The sequence below is a fragment of the Silurus aristotelis genome (assembly GCF_946808225.1).
Source record: "Silurus aristotelis genome assembly, chromosome: 11".
NCBI classification, from domain to species: domain Eukaryota; kingdom Metazoa; phylum Chordata; class Actinopteri; order Siluriformes; family Siluridae; genus Silurus; species Silurus aristotelis.
Window position 1 is genome coordinate 19,242,174 of NC_139584.1, and position 20,551 is coordinate 19,262,724.

General features: G+C 39.1%; 1 protein-coding gene and 1 long non-coding RNA gene across 5 annotated transcripts in view; both read right to left on the reverse strand.

Moving 5' to 3' along the window:
• LOC310733348 (SH2 domain-containing protein 6) overlaps positions 1 to 20,551 on the reverse strand; it is a 135,095-nt gene that overhangs the window by 100,538 nt on the left and 14,006 nt on the right. For all 4 annotated transcript variants that reach the window (XM_083554565.1, XM_083554563.1, XM_083554564.1 and 1 more), the window contains exons 2-4: positions 11,661 to 11,686; positions 11,524 to 11,558; positions 8,202 to 8,239 (exon numbers count right to left, since the gene is read on the reverse strand). In XM_083554565.1, the coding sequence (XP_083410691.1) occupies positions 8,202 to 8,239; positions 11,524 to 11,558; positions 11,661 to 11,686 (99 nt within the window). The remainder of the gene's footprint in view (positions 1 to 8,201; positions 8,240 to 11,523; positions 11,559 to 11,660; positions 11,687 to 20,551) is intronic.
• LOC310733407 lies at positions 13,127 to 14,024 on the reverse strand. Its single transcript, XR_014535717.1, has 3 exons — positions 13,665 to 14,024; positions 13,326 to 13,377; positions 13,127 to 13,217 (listed from the first exon to the last, which is right to left on the reverse strand). It is a non-coding gene; the product is annotated as an uncharacterized lncRNA (long non-coding RNA).

The following is a 20,551-nucleotide window of genomic DNA, read 5'->3' on the forward strand; positions in this document are numbered from 1 at the left end:
TAGCGACTTACAGCCTTATGCGGGTCACGACTTCACCATACAAGCTACTCTTCAGCCATGACACTTTCCAATTAACTCAACTCAACACGAGGCAAACAGAAGTTACTATACACAATCCTCGCCACAAGAGGGCCCTTAAAAGTCAACATATAATCAAAATCACCTTTCATTACAATTAAACTGAACCATTACACTGTCTCTCTTTCTTCAAGCGCGGAACCAGCGAGTTTGCTACAGTAGTGCTGAAACCCTGTGCTGGACGGCGGGTATTACACCAGGGAGACTATACTATGGAGGGAGCGGAACCAGGCCAAGGAGAAGTGCTGCCTGCAACCTGTTCAATGAGATAGGACCGGCCTCGAAAATGGCCAGGGAAGTCCAGATAGCAGTGTACCCAGGGACAGGCAGCTTCTCTCCCTCTCTCTCATCTCCCCTTTTTTGCGTCACCGACCTTCCCAACCCACCCAGCCACTCCTCGGGGTCTGGAAGCACTTTCCAGGAACTTCTGCCTCTTACATCGGGGGTGTTCAGCCCAGGCCGGACGGTTCCCTGGCCTGAGTCGGGCATTGGGGATGTGTACCAGCAGTGAGCAAGTGGAGGGCGGAGCCAGACGGAATGAGCGGTAAGAAGCAACTGACGCTAATGAGACTAATCAGTGCGCTCGGTTTCACTCCGGGAATGCCAATAAAGAGGAGCGAGCAAGGGTCACCGAACGGTGACTAAGCTGAAAGACTTGCCGGCAAGTGAGTGCACTCAGGCGCACACCAGGAAAAGGCGTGCCAGTCTGCAAGGAAAACTTGGCCGTGCACTGAAGAGAGAAAGCGTGCTAATTCACGAGTGAGACAAGTGGATGCCAAAGAAAGGCGGGCCAATCCGCGAGTGGGTGCCGGCAGACAACAAGCTGGAACGGCTTTCCTAACAGCGAGACCATGAGTGAGCCCTGGCGTGAGTACTGGAAAGTAAAGCACTGTGGTAAAAATTTAAGTAAATAAAGAAAGCTCTGCTTGGGGAACTTTTGCCTGTCTCTCTTTCTTTCAGCACGGAACCAGTGATTTTGCTACATTTAGCAACACCTCAAGAATGATGTATTGAAAGACACTATTGATGTTTTATTAAACTCTTCTTTTACTTATTCATATAAAGAGTCTTGTTAATTGATTTAAAAATTGCAATTTTGGATATTCACAGCCTTAAATCTTTGCCTCAGATCATGCTGCACTTGATTATGAAGTTGTTTTTTTTTTATACTATTCACACAACAGAATGGAAAGAAGTGAGATGTTAAAAACAGAAATGTGATTTACTAAACCAAATCAAACATACACTATAGTGCCCTACAATAATATTTACACCCTCTGCAAATATAAAAACGGACAAAAGGCTAAAGAAATTGGTAACAAATTGGGGATTCCGGAGTTAAGGACTAAGCAGCAGGAATGAGAAACAGGGCAGCTGCAGCAGGATATATTCATAAGCACAAATTCAAAATGTCAGATTATATGTGTATTTTCAACAAAACTGATAGCAATCTTACCAGCTCTAGAATGGATTCAAGTAAAGCAGCCAGAAAGCCCTGTGATATGCACAACTCGAAATATACACATCTCAAAATTTGCACTGGAAGGTTTAGAGCATGGAATCTCCACAACATGGCATGATCTTATATATGAATTATTGCAAAAAATGTTATAATGTTGAGAACATAAGCATAAGGGTTGTTTTTTTTATGGGTACCAGCACATGTTGAAATATTGGGGAACAAGGTAGTGGATATTTTAGCGAAAGAAGCACTAAAGGAACCAGATATCATTAGGGTCTGTATAAGTAAGGCAGAAATAAAAGGACTGATTGGTTATGAGATGAAAAAGAAATGGCAGAACATATGGAACACAGAAACAAAAGGAAGACACATATATGCAATATAAAGAAATAGGGTGGAAAGGAAATGTGATAAAAATCAGCAAAAAGGATGTAATTATGGCAAGATTATGAATCAAACATAGAACACTAAACCAAAATTTATACAAGATAGGAAAACATGAAAAAAATTTTTGAAAAATGTGGAATCCTTGAAACAGTATCCCATATAATATTAGAATGCACAATAACAAATATAGAATGGCACAAGCTATTCAAATAACAAAAAAAATACACTTATACACTTATGGAGATACCAGAATGAGGAAATAATAGAATTAATGACAAATTATTTAGATATTTGAAATGTTACCTGACTGAAGAATATGATTTAATATTTTCTTAGATATTAATGTAGAGGGAGAAAAGAATAAATTTTTTTCTTTACTTTTTTTTCCCTTTCCTCCCCCCACATATACCCACTTTAATCTACATTGCTTCGAATCAAGTTGCGTTTCATACTCCATTCCAGTTGGTGGTGGAATATGCACCTTAAAGTTGGTAGGCCTACCGCCATTTAAACAATAGTAGAAGAAGAATGTTCATTACTGTGTATTGACTAACAAACGGGTTGTATGTTTTCTTTATGCCAGCCAGTGTTTCCATGTTTAGTAATTTCATGTTTTGCCTTTCCACATCTGCCAAGTTTTCATGTCTACCTGTACCATAGCCTTCACTTGTTCGACCTTGGACTATTGACCTTGTTTCAAGATGGCCACCATTCCAGAACCTCATTTTAAGGTGGCCACCATTCCAGGACCACTGTCCAAGATGGATCAAAATCCGAGAGCCGGCAAACAGAGCAAACATGGGCAGAGCAAAAACACAAAAATAATCCAGAGTCCAAACCAGTAAACAGAGGCAGAGCAGGGGTCAGGATCAGGGAAGAGGAAACAGAACAGACTGGGTGGCGAGAGTACACTCAGAGACTAAGGAAGCCGGTGAGATAATCTGGACAAGGAGTAAATGTCTCAGGTGTTTAGACAGGACATTAGCTTCTGATTTTTTTAGGTAAGCGCTTTGTGTGCTATGCATTCTCCGCTTCTGGAGAGCACTCTTTGAGGAAAGTTATCTCCCTCGCGGCTCAGGTCCCACTTTCGTCGAGGCGAAGTGGCGCCGCAGGTCGTGGGGCTTGCAGGCCGACCTAGCAGAAGGCATGAAGACGGATGAGTCCTCTCCAGCCTCCCCTGTTGAGCTGAGTTCCCGTTCCCAGAGAAAAGCACTCACTTCGGTGTTTTCTTCTTGACCCGCCACTTCTCAGGAGGCCTCAACAGCTGCAGAGCACTGCTTTAGCCGCTCTTGGAGGGTCAGAGGCCAGCCTTGAGAGGCTGGTTCTCTTGAGAGATTTCCTGGCTGCTTGGGAAGAGCTGCCAGACCTATCTCGGTGGGTCCTGGTACAGTATAGGTGGGCTACTCGATTCAATTCTGGTCCTCTCCTCCCCGGATCAACGGAATGTGTCCTACCGTGGTCCGACACAAGCAGGCTCTGGTTCTGGTACAGGAAGTGCGCACCCTCCTAAAGAAAGAGGCCATCAAGGTGGTTCCTCCCTTAGTCAAAGTCAGGTTATCACAGTCAGTACTTCAGTTTTCTTAAGACAGTGGGTTGAGGCAGATCCTAGATCTACACTCCTTCACTGCTCACTCATGAGGCTCAAGTTCAGGATGCTTACCCTCAAAGAGGTCGTGTCTCAGATCAAATCTGAGGACTGGTTTGTCACGATGGACTGGTTTGCAGCCATTCTTACAGCAGTCGGGAGAGTAAGAGAAGGCCAACCACTCACTGTGAAGCAGTTCCAGAGGCTGCTGGGTCTCATGGCGGCAGCATCCAATGTGATTCCACTTGACCTCCTCCATACGAGACCCCTCCAGTGGTGACTCAGAGACATAGGGTTCTCCCTTGAGGGGGCAGCCCAATCCGTACTGTCAAGATCTCGAGGCGAGCTTTTGCTATTTTGCCTGTTATTACCTCAAAGGTATAAACATGAAAAAAATGAAGTGAAGGTCAAGCCAAATTATTTTAGTTCTGTTTTTTTCTTTGGTGAGCCATTAACAAACTAGCTAAGCTAAACTATGCTAAGTTCTGCTCTCTGGGACTTGCAGCTTGTATTGTTTGCCAAAGGATTACACATTTATACATTCGGTTTACTGGCGGCATTTTTTGTCCTTTGTGTGTCTATTGTCTGCAGTGTTTGTACTAGGTTGCAGTTGAAAATGCATTTTATGTGGCTAGGACAATTTACTTTAGTCTTTATTTCTGTGTTCTGTAGCTACAGTGAGGAAAATAAGTATTTGAACACCCTGCTATTTTGCAAGTTCTCCCACTTAGAAATCATGGAGGGGTCTGAAATTGTCATCGTAGGTGCATGTCCACTGTGAGAGACATAATCTAAAAAAAAATAATCCAGAAATTACAATATATGATTTTTTAACTATTTATTAGTATGATACAGCTGCAAATAAGTATTTGAACACCAGTAGCCTTTGTTTGCAATTACAGAGGTCAAACGTTTCCTGTAGTTTTTCACCAGGTTTGCACACACTGCAGGAGGGATTTTGGCCCACTCCTCCACACAGATCTTCTCTAGATCAGTCAGGTTTCTGGCCTGTTGCTGAGAAACACAGAGTTTGAGCTTCCTCCAAAGATTCTCTATTGGGTTTTGGTCTGGAGACTGGCTAGGCCACGCCAGAACCTTGATATGCTTCTTACAGAGCCACTCCTTGGTTATCCTGGCTGTGTACTTCGGGTCATTGTCATGTTGGAAGACCCAGCCTCGACCCATCTTCAATGCTCTAACTGAGGGAAGGAGGTTGTTCCCCAAAATCTCGCAATACATGGCCCCGGTCATCCTCTCCATAATACAGTGCAGTCGCCCTGTCCCATGTGCAGAAAAACACCCCCAAGCTTCACAGTAGGGATGGTGTTCCTGGGATGGTACTCATCATTCTTCTTCCTCCAAACACGTTTAGTGGAATTATGACCCAAAAGTTCTATTTTGGTCTCATCTGACCACATGACTTTCTCCCATGACTCCTCTGGATCATCCAAATGGTCATTGGCAAACTTAAGACGTGCCTGGACATGTGCTGGTTTAAGCAGGGGAACCTTCCGTGCCATGCATGATTTCAAACCATGACGTCTTAGTGTATTACCAACGGTAACCTTGGAAACGGTGGTCCCAGATCTTTTCAGGTCATTGACCAGCTCCTTCCGTGTAGTTCTGGGCTGATTTTTCACCTTCCTTAGGATCATTGAGACCCCACGAGGTGAGATCTTGCATGGAGCCCCAGTTCGAGGGAGATTGACAGTCATGTTTAGCTTCTTCCATTTTCTAATGATTGCTCCAACAGTGGACCTTTTCTCACCAAGCTGCTTGGCAATTTCCCCGTAGCTCTTTCCAGCCTTGTGGAGGTGTACAATTTTGTCTCTACTGTCTTTGGACAGCTCTTTGGTCTTGGCCATGTTAGTAGTTGGATTCTTACTTAATTGTATGATGTGGACAGGTGTCTTTATGCAGCTAACGACCTCAAACAGGTGCATCTAATTTAGGATAATAAATGTAGTGGAGGTGGACATTTTAAAGGCAGACTAACAGGTCTTTGAGGGTCAGAATTCTAGCTAATAGACAGGTGTTCAAATACTTTTTTGCAGCTGTATCATACAAATAATTAGTTTTAAAATCATACATTGTGATTTTTGCTTTTTTTTTTAGATTATGTCTCTCACAGTGGACATGCACCTACGATGACAATTTCAGACCCCTCCATGATTTCTAAGTGGGAGAACTTGCAAAATAGCAGGGTGCTCAAATACTTATTTTCCTCACTGTATATGTTGCTTTATGTAGCACCAGGGTTCTGTAGAAATGTCTCATTTTACTGTGTACTTCATGAGCTATATATTTTTGAAATTACAATAACAAGCTTCTTGACTTGACTGATTTGTTCTTCACTTATACTGGTTGCTTAGCCTTCTCTAGTTTGTTTCTATTTTTAGCCTATCCCTGTGTGGTTTAACCTGACTATGAAAATAATAATAATAATTTAATGACAGATTATAATGAATACTTTATAATTGTTTTTTTTTATTATTATTTTTATTTATTTATTTCTTTTTTAATAAAAGCATTTGCATTTGCTTCCTTTCCTCATGGACCTACATTGTGACACACCCATGTGTACTAAAACATAAAAAATTTAAATAGTGTCAACACTTCAAATAGATTTTACTTATTTACAAAATAAATGCGTGTTTTTTTTGCAATTGGCTGACATTCATAAGAGCAGAGTATTTTTGTGAATTATTTGAAAAAATTATCCAAAGGTTAAACAATAAAGACATTTCACAGCCTTTTTTGTTCATTTTTACCATCGGTGGCAATCATATTGAAGGGAACTGAACATGCTTGTAGACCTATGGCAAGGGACCAAAACCCTAAAGATGAGACCTACTATGTGTGCACAGAATATATAGCCTTTTCTGCTAGAATGTTTAAAAAAAAAAAAAAAAAAAAAGGATCCCAAGAAATTCTCTATTTAAGTTCCAGGCCAGACTTCGGATCTCTACCCCGTAGATCTGGCCAACCATGGTGGTGTCATCTGCATACTTGCTAAAGTTGTTAAAGTTGCAGAGGAGGGCTCAGAACACAGCCCTGTTGGATGACGGTGTTCAAAATGAGGGTTCAGGATACTTGTTTGCCCAACCTAATAGACAGGTCTGTTAATGAGAAAGTCCAAAATTTATTTTCATGTGGAGGTGAACATACCTACGTTACTGATCTTAGTGATCAGTACAGAGCGGATGACTGCCTTAAATGCAGAACTGAAGACAGTGAACAGCATTCTGCTGTGAGTGTTGCTTTTATCCAGGTGGGTGGGGGCTGAATGAAGAGCTGTGGAAATTGCATCCTCTGTCTACCTGTTTGGGCAATAGGCAAAGTAGTGTGCGTCCAATATAAGTGGTAGGCTTGCAGTGAGGTGGCTCAGATCCATTTTCTTTAAGCACTTCATAATAACATGGGTAAGTGCACCTGGGAGAAAATCATTCATTCTTTCTGCACCTTGAATGCTTAGGCACTGGTATAATGTTTGTAGTCTTCAGTCATGTGGGAACCATTGGCCTAGGTCAGTGACAGGTTGAAAATGCCAGTGAACACCTGTGCCATTTGACGAGCGCATGCTCTGAGCACACGTCACGGTTTGCCTTCCAAACCAGGTGCTTTGCATGCATCCACTCTGCTAAATGATGAATAGATATCTGTTGTTCAGAGTGATAGTGGACTGTCAGCAGAAAAAGAGTCAGCATTTGAGGTGAACTGTCCTTGATTAAAATTAGCAAAAAAGTGATTGAGTTTGTCCGGTAGGAAGGCACTGCTGGTTGACAAGGATGGACAGGATTAGAAATTAGTTTATAAGAGTGACAGCGCATGTAGAACGTTTTGGAGACAAGGTAAGGGAGGTGAGATGGTTTAGACATGTGCAGAGAAGGGACATGAGGTATATTGGTAGGAGAATGCTGAGGATGGAGCCAACCGGAAGGAGGAAAAAAGGAAGGCCAAGGAGGCGGTTTATGGATGTGGTGAGGGAAGACATTCAGGTAGTTGGGTTGAAAGAGGCAGATGTAGAGAACAGGGGGGTATGGAGATGGAAGATTAGCTGTGGCAACCCTTAATGGGAGAAGGAAGAAGAAGAAGAAGAAGAAGCAGATGATATAAGCCTTCTCCCAAGCAGTTTTGAGCCTGCTGATATGACAGCAACTCTAGAATGATTTTTACAAAGAACCAAACAATCCCAGATTATATAAAAAAAAAAAAATCAACACAAAATCTATTTTTAATACACATACAAAAAAGTGTGGCAGATATATTTTTCACCTCAACAAGATTTTTTAAATGATCAAGGGTCATACTCTATGTTGAGTTGTTTAACTCCAAAAGTCCTAGGACAAGTTCTCAGAATACAAGGTATTGATGAGTTTTTGCTCAAGAGTCTAAAAAGAAATATGTTTGTGGTTTTCTTTCATGACTTGCAGGGTTTTTTACTTCCTACTAGCATGTTTCCTGTCTGTATGACCAATGGTTTGATCCATCTGATAAGCTATATCAAGAGATAGTTGAAAAAAAATGCTAACAGAAACAATTGTGCTATAAGCACATGCTTGACTACATAATTTGTTTAAAAAAAAACATGAAAAGACATACAATTACAATTGTTTGCCTATGCACCCTTAGTGCTTGGCTGGCAAATGATTACAAAAAGTTTTTTGTGTTTGCAACCACCATACTTACTAAATCATCCTCAGACCAACCACATTCCGCATTGATATCTGAAAAAAGTTAATAGAAAAAATAGTGTACCAACAGCCTGTTAATGAAAATGGACATGTTCATTATTGTATTATGCATCCTCTAACATATGCCTATAAATTCTGAAATAATTACTCATACTTAAAATAAGTACCTGTATTTTTGTATACAATCAATTATGAGGTGTTATCAAAAAGTTTCTAGGCTAGTTTTGTAACAAGCAAGCACTTTATATCTTCATAAGTCAATGTGCTAAAACACATCATCCTGCGTACATTGGGAGCTGGGCAAATGGTGCTATTCTGACCATGTGCATTACCATGTCTGCGATTTGATCATGGGCAGTTTTTGAACAAAGAGCAAACAAATTCTGCATGAAACTGGCCCAATCTGCTAGAGAGATGTTTGACATGATTCATCAAGTTTAAATCGATGCTGCAATGAGTCATTCGAGGGGTTTTGAGTGGAATGTGCCCTTCAAGAGCGGAAGAACATCACTGGAAGACAACAAGAGATCAGGAAGACTTTTAATATGCTCGACCCGCGAAAATGACGAAACAACTGAGGATCGTCGGCCATTGGTGCCATTGTCACTGTTATATGAATCAGTCCATGGAAACCTCACATGTGATTTAAAAATGAGCTGTGTTGCTGCCAAGTTTGTCACCAGTCTGCTGACCCAGGAACACCGCTTCAAAGTCTGCCAAGAACTCTGTCAGTGTCCCGTGGATGACCCATCTTTCATGTGCACGATCATAACTGATGATGACACTTTCAGTCTTCACAGTGAAAGAGCCCATCATCTCCATGACTAAGGCCAGGCAGGCGAGGCAGGTCCGCAGCTTGACTAAGTGCATGCTCATCTTTAATAGCAAGGCATCTGTGGGTGGCCATTCGGCAAAAGAGACAGAGCTAGAACAAAGCTAGTCTAAAAAGATTTTGATACCACCTTGCAAAAATAAAATAAACTCTGATTTATTTTTTTCAGAATAATGTTTCTTAAGATTGTGTCTATTTAGAGAAAATGCTAGAACACTCTCACTTTGTGACTTTATAAATTACCTCAGCATTGTATGTACATTGGCAAAAGCGTAAATAAGTTTTAAACACAAATTCTGGTTGTTGTCCTGTGTTTAAAAAAACACAGTTATGGTAAAATTAGTATTAATGGGACATAAGCATTCAACACATTCCAATTTAGCAGTTCACATGAATAGGTTTGACCAGATTATGATATTAATTCCAGAATTCTATACACTTAAAAAAAAAATCATACTAATACAAGCATGTTAACATGTTAAGAAATAACAAAACACCAAAAAGGTAAGCAAGAGCAAGAGAGCAGGTGGTTTCACAAAGTAATGAAAAGTGTATTACAACCGTAATTTAAAAAAATTGGGACACTTTGTAAAATGTAAATAAAAACAGAATGTAATTATTTGCAAATCTCATGAACTCATGCGAAAAAAGTAAATGTTTCATACGTTTAAACATTTGATATGTTTTTATGATCTATTTTGAACAATAGATCATAGAAAACATATCAAATGTTTAAAGTGAGGAAATGTACCATTTGAAGGAAAAACAAGGTAATTTTGATTTTGATGACTGCAACATCTCTCAAAAAAATTGGGATAGGCAACAAAAGTCTGAAAAAATAATTATTATTATGTTATTACAATTAAACAGTTGGAGAAACATTTTGCAACTCATTTGGTTGATTGACAACAGGGCAGTAAGATGACTTAGTATAAATCTTAGATAGGGAGGGTCTCTCAGAAGTAAGCAAGGCAGAGCTTCACCAATCGGTGAAAGATTTATTTTTTTACAAAATATTGGAACAAATTCAGAATAAAGTTCCTCAACAAGAAATAATTGCAAAACAGTTATACATAATATCTCACCATTACATTTCATTACATGATATAATCAAAAGTGTCAAAGAATCTGGAAAAGGGACAAGGGCAAAAATAAATAATCAATGCTCATGACCTTCGAGCCCTCAGGCGGCATTCCTGTCATATTTCTGTAATGGAAATCACTGCATGGGCACATTAACAACTACAGGAATCATTGTGTGTGAACAGTTTTCCATGTTATCCACAAATGCAGGTTAAATCTCTATCATGCAAAGAAGACGGAATGTGTGAACATGATCCAGAAATGCCACCATCCTCTCTGAGGCAAAGTGGGAAACTGTTCTGTGGTCAAACAAATCCAAATTGTATTTATTTTTGAAAACCATGGATGCCACATCCTCATTTGGAAAGACTCTATCTATACAGGCTTCAGAGCAACAAATGCTTCCATTCAGAAATCTTTTTTTTTTTTTTTTTTTTAAACAACGCTAACTGCATCTATAACAGTAGTATGACTTCATAGTAGAAGAGCCTAGGTGCTCAACTGGCCTGCCTGCAGTCTAGACCTTTTACCACTTGGCACATAATTAAATGAATAATACAACAAAGGACACCCAGAACTGTTGAGCAGCTAGAATCCTTTATCAGACACATATGGAACAACGTTCTCTCCCAAAACTGCTCTCCTCAGTTCCCAGATGTACAGTATATTGACAGTGATACTACATGATGCTACTATGATGCTACATAGTGATAAACATTGTCTTGTCCTGAATTGTTTTAGATGTCTTGCAGCCATCACATTTAAAATTACCTTATTTTTGCATTAAAATGGCATATATTCTCTGTTTAAACATTTAGTATGTTTTTGTTTGTTTTATTGTAAATAGAATATGGATTTATTATATTTGTTTTTATTTATATTTTACACAGTGTCCCACCTTTTTGGAATTGGGGTTGTAGATCAGCTGGGATAGTGCAGGTTGACCAAAAATGCCCACAAATTCAGAAAGAAAGAGAGAGGTCCCCAAGACCTTGGCAACAAGAGGGTTGTGCTTTATGACAACATCACTGGTTGATAAGGATGGGTTACACTTTTTGGTCTGGTCTTTCTCAAGGTTTCTTCCTCATAACTTTTAGCACATTTTAGCAGGTACAATTGTCGCTGAGAAAACAATAGACAGTGCACCCCACTGCCATGACTTCAATGCATGCTTACTCCAGAAGGCTCCATTACTGAAAAAAAGGCATGTTAAAGTTCCAAATGTTTTATGGTAAATTTTAACAAGCATTAACATGCCTTTTCTTCAGTTAAAGACAAGTTGAATACATATTTTCCCCACTGTACATCTACATCTACCAAAATGTATACATTAGTACTTGATTAATTGTTTTACACATTATTGTTCAGTCATTTTATTTCGACAAACTATTCTACACCATACCTATTCGTTTGGGTGTAGCAGGAGGTCCACAATGTCTGCACAAAAGATTTTTAAGAATAACATAACTCTTAAAAACATATATGAATATAAATGATCAAATAGTAGCTTAAGAAAGTATGTAGTTAACAAATACTTACAAGTTTTTCAGCTTTTCAAAGAAACTCTGAAAAAGTGTATGTGTATAGTTTGTAAATACAATTTGAAAAAAGATATGCAAATATGTAAAACATTATAAAATTATCAAATCTGATTGTTCAGAATGCATTGATATATTTTCCAGAATTGGTTTTTATTTTATATGTTTATATTTTTATTATATTCACTTGTTTTAATTCTAAGACATTTTGAGATTTTATATATATATATATATATATATATATATATATATATATATATATATATATATATATATATATATATATATATATAATAGATGCTATACTTTTTTCATTCAACTGGCATCATTTTGCATGATTCTGGAAATATATTACACTGCATGAAAAGACCAGACCAGATTTTCAGACAGATTCAGAAATATTCTGGCCAGAAATGTCAAATTCCACATCTACGTATACACCCGATTCTGTACCATTTCGGATGTTTGTGACCGACGAAAACTTGCTATGACCATTAGTTGTCATGGTAGACAATATCTCCTGAATTTTTTCACACCTATAACCCTTTAATGGCAGGCTCTACCTAAAATGTTATTTTTTTTATTAGAGGCTTTCACCTCTAATAACCCCCTCCCCCCACCCCCCCAACACACACACACACACACACACACACACACACACACACACACACACACACACACAGCAGAAATGTAGGCCTGCTTATATATCTTACAGGCCTTCAATATTGTTCACAATATAAATGCTCATACAGTGAAGGACTTCAGATATCTTTTATTAAAAGAATAAAATGTAAAAAAATAACAATTTTATAAATGAAATATATAAAATATATATACAATATTTATATAAACTATATAAATAAAATATCAAAATAATACCTAAAAAGGTACATGAAATTACAGTTGAATAAATAAACGCTCATCTGACTCTAGTGTCAGCCATGTCACCATGTACCATAGTCTGCTTCCAGTCTTTTCTATCGCTCCTGGCACAGAGCTGACAGTCGTGGGCTTTAGTTGTGGTTCAGTTTAACAACCCACAACAGCCTCCCATCAATAATGCCATCTTTTTCATCGGACATTAAATCAATTGTTGCTAAGTTCCAGAGACCTCGTTCTACATCAGTCTCTAGGACCTTACTCCTAGACTCCAGCTGCAAAACAGAAATGTAAAAACTGCCAACCACTGAAAAAGCTATTATTATTTTAAAAAAGCAATTGGAAATTATTAGAAAGCAACATTAAAAACATTTATCAAATTCCTTAACTTTGTTCTTTTCTTTGTTTGTTTTTGTCCAAAGCTTTAGTTCTGCTTTGTCAGGCTGGTCCATTGAATATTTCCTCCTCAGAGCTTCATAATATGTCTTGTCGAATGCTGAAAAGAACAAAAAAATAAATATTATTAGCAACACTTCATTAAATATGTAATCCAATATCCAAAAATGTACTTAATAATATTATAAATTCCTTTGAAAACCTGTGGGTCAACACCCACAAAACTCACACATAACTCATTCAGAAGGTGTGAGGTCACCGTTTGATTGTGGGGGAATTTACCCTGTAAAGAGGTGAAATCCAGACATGATTATGTAAAATACACAATAAACATTGAATGCACAATACTGTACAAAAAATTATGTCTAAATATTTGTATAAACAATTTTACACAGTTTGTGGATGGTGTCTGTGTGGATTGTTTTCTGATGTCGTACTGCTTCCTGTAAAAGTTGAAATTGGAAAAGTGTAAATGGATTTCACAAACTTCCTTTGTTTTGCAAAATAATTGTAAATGTAAATAATAATGTAAATAAAAGGGATTCACATGAATTCTAGATAGAAAATGTTTAACATAAGTATATATTGATTTTGTGACTTTTTTAAGACGAGACTTTTTAGTCTCGTCTTAAAACAAATGACAAATGAGAGTAACAATACACATAAGAGGGACATGAAAGAGTCGTAGCCCTAACATTTTAAAACACAATAAAATTAATGGTCAACTTACCGCAATGGTCACATTGTGTTTTTTTTTAGCCTTTTTTATTTATTTGGCAGTTCTTCCTGTGTCCTCTGTTGTATCATCTCCACTTTTCTTTCGAAAGGCACAAATGGTTTCCAGCTTGTTAGTGAGCTCCTGTGCTAAAGCTTTCTGACAATCATTCAAATAATCATTTGCTTTATCAGGTCATTTGTGCTGACTGGACTCGCTGTGGCTTGTTGGTTGACTTTACCCAGGGGAGTAGAATAACTCTTTCTTCTGCATGCCATTGCAAAAAATCCTCGAACACCAAATACAAACTAACTATGTATGAAAAATTCTTTATACACTTCCATAAACACGCTAGTGCATCTAATTGGCCCGCAAATATTATTGGTTGAATTCCACAGCAAATGAGTGAAAGGCATCCTGTGAACAGTGTCCCTTTTGGTTAAAATTCGCTATCTGAAGAAAACAGAGCCATGTGGGTTTGAATTATTTAAAAAAACACTTTTGGATTTTACTTTTATGGCAAAATGGAAGTAAAGTTGATAGAACGCAGAAAAGAGCACAGCGCTCTTGTATCACATACCCTGTTTTATGAGCACAAAATGAAGTTTTCATGCAATGGAGTTTGGAGCACAGCTTTAACAGATGACAGCACGGTGTGGTTTAAAAACAGCAGCTTTGACAAAGAGTTAGAACACTGTCAATGTGGTGAAGAAACCTGTTGCATTACCCCTCAAAGTGAGAAATGTGGACTTGGAAAATGACATTCTGTTGGGTATGTCCTTTTATTTAATAGTGTATAAATTATAGAACAATAGTCTGATGTAATATGTAGTTAGGTCATAATTTATAAATTAAATATAGATCCTATGGCAGATTCTGATTAAGCTTTATAAGCTTTCTGGTTAAAGCTCTTTTTTAAAGCTAAAATTCATAAATACCAAACAAAAGTTGAGCCCTTAAAATGGCTGTTCAACATTTTAATTATTGTCATGGATGGCCTGTAAGTACAAGCATACCTTTTTACTTATTGTTGTAAATAGCCCATTGGTACATGCCTATGCAGCACAGGATGCTCAAGTAAAATAGATGTCATAGATGTACAGTATATGTCACATATACATTACACTCCCCTAGTGCAGGGTGTTTAACAGGTTCTCTCAGTAAATATTTAAGCAATCACTCCCTGTTTAAGTCAAGTATTTACCCAGGACTGTTAACAACTGATGTTATCTTTTGTCACAGTTAAATAAATCACTTATTTAACTGATTCTAAATGAACTTTATTACAGGAAACTCTGGCAGTCCACATGAGGGTAATTTGTGCATGCCTAATGAAAATATGTTAAAAAAATATATATATATTTTTTTTTTAAGTATTAATTTTCTATGTTGTCTGTCGTTTCTGTTTTGTTTTTTTTCTTTCGTACTTGCTGACGTTATTATTTGTGTTTTGAGGATGATGATCTCAGTACACACATCCTTTACTTAAGTAGAAGTACAGATACTCAAGTTTTAAAATACTCGGGTAAAAGTTGAAATACTGACTACTTTTTTACTTAAGTTAAAGTAAAGAAGTTTGGGGTCTGACATGTACTTAAGTGAAAGGTAGCCATTACTTATACCTGTTTTAATGTCACTCTGGTAACGGGATGTCACGTCATAATAATATTAGGGCTGTCAATCAATTAAAATATTTAATCGCGATTAAGTGCATTATTGTCATGAGTTAACTTATGATTATTCACAATTTAATTGCACATTTTTATCTGTTTTAAATGTACCTTAGATTAATACTTTCCAATTGTTTAATACTCTAATCAACATGGGCATGGACAAATATTGATGCTTTAAACAATGTATGTGTCAGGGTGCGAGTGAAGCAGGAGGCGGAAGCCGGAATACAGCTTGCTCAGGTTTAATGACAAGATTGAGGGAGAGAGATACACACAAGCACACTCACACACACACATGCACGCACGCATGCATGCACGCACACACACATGGCAGTCCTTAGGTTAAGAGAGTCCGAGGTGCGCTTGGGGTTTAGCTGTGTAGCTGATATGAGATGCGCGGGGAGGAGAATCGCAGCCGGTACCGGATAGTAGAGTCCGAATGGACCGGATAGCATAGAGTACTGCATGCAACAGTGACCACATATGTAATGTCCAACACAGTCAATAACGAACAAGGGAGGAAGTGAGAGTGAGGAGCTTATGTAGGAGCGGGGCGGAGTGATGATGAGCCCCAGGTGTGCGTAGTTAAGCCTGGAGCTCTGGAGAGAGCAGAGGCATGAGTGACAACGAGCCCCAGGTGTGCGTGGTTAAGCCTGGAGCGCCAGGGAGAGCGGAGGGCCACATGAGAGCCACAGAAGGGGGCGTGGCAGGTGGATCCCTGACAGTATGTTTATTATTTGTGAAACCAAACTTAACATAGAGCATGAAAACCAAATATTCTTGTAAACGTTTTTAGGTAATTATGATTTTTTTCAATTACGTAAATTATCAGGACACCAAATGGAACCTTTGCTATGTTTCCACAAAAACAGTTAATGAGGTGACACTGGAGAAACCGTACCTCTTATAACTTTTATTTCTCTACATATATTTATTATGTCTGTGAGGCAGCTATTCACTAAGATTCAGGTTGTTTTATTTGTGTGTCTGTGAAGAGAGATGACAGAGATGGCAGAAGGCCCACCCTGTGGTTGCTCTATTTTACAAAAGCACAGTGTTTTGCTGTTATTATCAGTGTGTACAAATGAAAGTAGACCCTTTACAGATTCGAATGATGTATTGCTTTTATATGTAAGATAAAAAAAAGACAGTAATCTAAGTTAGATTTGGCGTTATGATGAAAAAGATAGCATAAAATGTGCAGACACATTTGTCTACCCCGGAAGGTAAATTGTTACTAGATGTGTGCGTCATGTCGGATTTTGGTGCTGATTTAGGCCTTTTTTTTTTTTTTCGGTGGAGTTTATATATTTATTATATCGGAGTAAAGAAAGGATGTCGTGAATAAACGTGTGTTGCGCTAAAGGTTTTAATTTTGCCTGTTTTTTTATTTATTTATTTATTTATTTATTTATTAATTTATTTATGTAATAAAAATGGTATTCAAGTACAGTAATGAAATATTTTTACTTCGTTACTCTCCACCTCTGGTCAGACTTAATAGAAAAGTAACACATTTTACATCTGGGTTTGACAACAGATAAAAAAGGATGCAGAAGAGACACCTGGAAATAGCTCTGGGCAATTGCTTGTAAAGCTCCTAGCTATGATCCTTTTAACCTGGCAAGCTGCATTTAATATATCTGACAATGCCATCACAGCACTGTTGCTATGCCTTAGACAGTTTATGTATCTCATTAAAAATATTCTTTGCATTAATTTAATTAGCAGTTTTGTCAGAATAATTCACAAGATGTTACATTCACTAAGAATATTAACCAGCATAAACAGAGACAACTTTTGTCAACCTGGTATGGTAACATAACTTTCCCAATCAGAAGCCATGGATGAACTCTGAAGTCAGTCTCCTGTTAAAAGCAAGAGATGCTGCTTTTAAATCTGGCAGTGCAGAGGACTACAACAGAGCCAGGGCCAACCTGAAAAGAGGCATCAGGAGAGCCAAGTTTACATTCAAACTTAACATAGAAGAGCATCCAGACCATCACAGACTACAAACCAACAGCTCGATCTTAACCAACTTTTTGCTCGTTTCGATCATGGCAGAGGACATTTCACCTTAACCACTGACTCTTCTACTGCTTACAGCCCACTTTCACTCTCAACAACGGAAGTCTATTCAGCGTTTAGCAGAGTGGATGCACGCAAAGCAGCTGGTCCGGACGTATACCAGGACGTGTTCTCAGAGCATGCGCTGGACAACTGGCACAAGTTCTCACTGACATTTTCAACCTGTCACTGGCCCAGGCCACGGTTCCTACATGCCTGAAGACCACAACCATCATACCCACCTACACCTTGAACCAGTCTGTGATTCCTACTGCACATTTTACTGCAAACTTCACTGCTGTCACACTGTCCTCATATATGTCAGTTTAGCTCCAAAACTCTGGAATAGTCTTCCTGACAGTGTTCGGGGTTCAGATACACTCTCCCAGTTTAAGTGCAGATTAAAAACATATCTTTTTAGCAAAGCCTACACATAACACACATCACACACATCACATCATAACCTTGTGCTCCAGAACATCTGATCACATGCACATTATCAACTTGTGCTGTTAATATCATGAACAGCAGCTACGCTAATTCCTCTCCACTGCTTCTCTTTCTCTCCCCATCCCGAGGCATCCTGAGGTTTGGCCAGCTCCAGTCACGTCCCACCTCGTGAAGATTATGGACCTATGGATGATCATGGAGAAGTAGATGCCGAGTGTTTAAAGGCCCTGGCATGGAGAAGTTGATGCTGGATCTATGATGATCACAAATTGTTCTGTATTGTTGAAAGATTTATGACCAAACTTTTGATGTCACCCATATGAGGATGGGTTCCCCTTTGAGTCTGGTTCCTCTCAAGGTTTCTTCCTCATATCATCTAAGGGAGTTTTTCCTTGCCACTGTCGCCACGGCTTGCTCATCAGGGACAAACGCACACCATTCACCTTCACTGTTGTTTTCTGTAAAGCTGCTTTGAGACAATGTCTGTTGTGAAAAGCGCTATACAAATAAACTTGACTTGACTTGACTTGACATGTCCTGCACCACCCTCACATACTTCTCTGCCACACCCGACTTTTTAATACAATACCACAGCTCCTCTCTCAGCACCCTGTTGTACGCTTTTTCTTGATCCACAAACACACAATGCAACTCCTTCTGACCTTCTCAGACAAGAGACAGACAAATTCCTAATTGTGTTATGGCAGATATATATGATTGGAGAATTTGGGCTTACTTTCTGTATGTTAATGAGCAGCATTTATTTATTTTTTGCACAACCAACAACAAAAAAACTATTTTGCCCTCATGATGAATCTTGACTGGTATCAGCCTTTGAAACATTCCCTATATTTAGTATGGGTGATGTATCTGGTTGTTTTAAAGAGGAAAACATGATTTTAGTTGGAGTCATACCAGGACCCACAGAGCCAAAGATTAACATTAATCTATATCTTTAGGCATTAGTTGATGAGGTTTGTGAGCTATGAGAGGGAGTTGTCATAATTGACTCCTCACTCCTGGAGTGTCAAGAGTACAGAGCTGCTCTTCTCTGCATCTCATCCGACATTCCAGCTTCTAAAAAATGTAGTGGTTTTGTGGGATATGGAGCTTTAAGAGGTTAGTTCTGTTTGAAATAAATGAATTTAATAATTACTGTTTGGAAGAATTTTTAAAAACATAAGATTTTTTAAAGTCTTGTGTTTTTATAGGATGTAACAAGTGCCTCTAAACATTCAAGAGTCAACTTTTGGATGGAAAACAGATTTCTATGGGTTTGACCATTCATCTCGGTTACCACAAGCCTCTGAGTAACAAAAGTGACATTCTTCTACTTAGGACAGCTAGGCACATTTTAGGTTATGGATTGAGCTTGAGTTTTAACAACACCAAAACTAAATGAAATATAAAGACTCTGAAGAAGAATAGACTCTGTTAAGGTACCTCAGGATGTAGGAAGGATTTCCTGTAAAATTGCCTCTGGATTCAGTGGATTTATTGCTAACCAGTGAAAAAATTGGACAACTATATATTCTCTATTTTGTTTAAAAGGACTGGTTGATAAATAATACAATGATGTATGGTTTGACTTTGTACAAGCATTGAAGCAAAAATAGAAGTCATGTGAGTTTACAGGGCACACGCACTGACTCTGCAGCAGTGTTTAAAAACGTATTTGTTTACGTTTCGAATGTATTTTATTTACGTGTTGAACGTATTTCAAACAGATGTGTACTTAGTACCTCTGCTGTGCAATTAAGTCAGACAAAAAAAAAGTTATCAGGCGCTGGTGGTAACTCTGAGATGTAGCGGCGCACTCGTGGGAACTCTGAAACGGAGTGGCGCGCTCGTGGAACGAAGCGGAACGGAGCGGTGCGCTCCGGAGTGGCCTGCTCATGGGAACTCGGTAACGGAGCGGCGCGCTCGTGGGAACTCGGGAACGGAGCGGCGTGCTCGTGGGAACTCGGGAACGGAGCCCTCTAAGAATCGAGGGGGCTGTAGTGGAGATCCGCCTTAGTCATCCCGAACATCCCCAGAAATATCCCAATAAAATCAGCGTAAGAGCCAAAATCGCCTCCTTCCACGCTCCAGAGCTTACTGACTCTAGAAAGAGCATCTCCAGACAGGAGGGAAATGCAGAACCCGATTTTGGCTCGTTCTGTTGAAAACTGGGAAAAATTTACCTCCATGTACTTTCCGACGCTCCGTAGGAATCCGCCCCACTCGGTCATCTCACCGGAGAAGCGAGCCGGGAATTCCCTCATGCTCTCGGAGGGGTGCGGCGCAGCCACGCTTGTTTGATCCGGCGCCGGCGAGCATGATCCGTGAGGAGTGGCAGCTAGCTTCCAGGTAAAACCTAAAGCGGAGTTTGGCTGCCAAACCAACACGGCGGGGTGAGTCCTCCTTTGGTACTGGTCGGACCTTCTGTCAGGGTGCGGACCACGAACCAGAAGCGGGAGTAGCTCTATCATGTTTATTGTGATAACAGAGCACAGCACAGAGTCATGGAGAGTTATGAACCATTTTAGGAAAAGTACACCATGCGAGTATAATCCACACAGAAGGTATAATCCTCAGAACAGGTACGATCCACAGAACAAAGGTAATCCATAGGCAGTCCTGAATAAGGTCAGTGTCTGTAGCCATTGAGTAGGTCTAACACGGGTGAGATGGGAATGGAGGCTTATATAGAGAAAGCCGTAAAAAGAGACA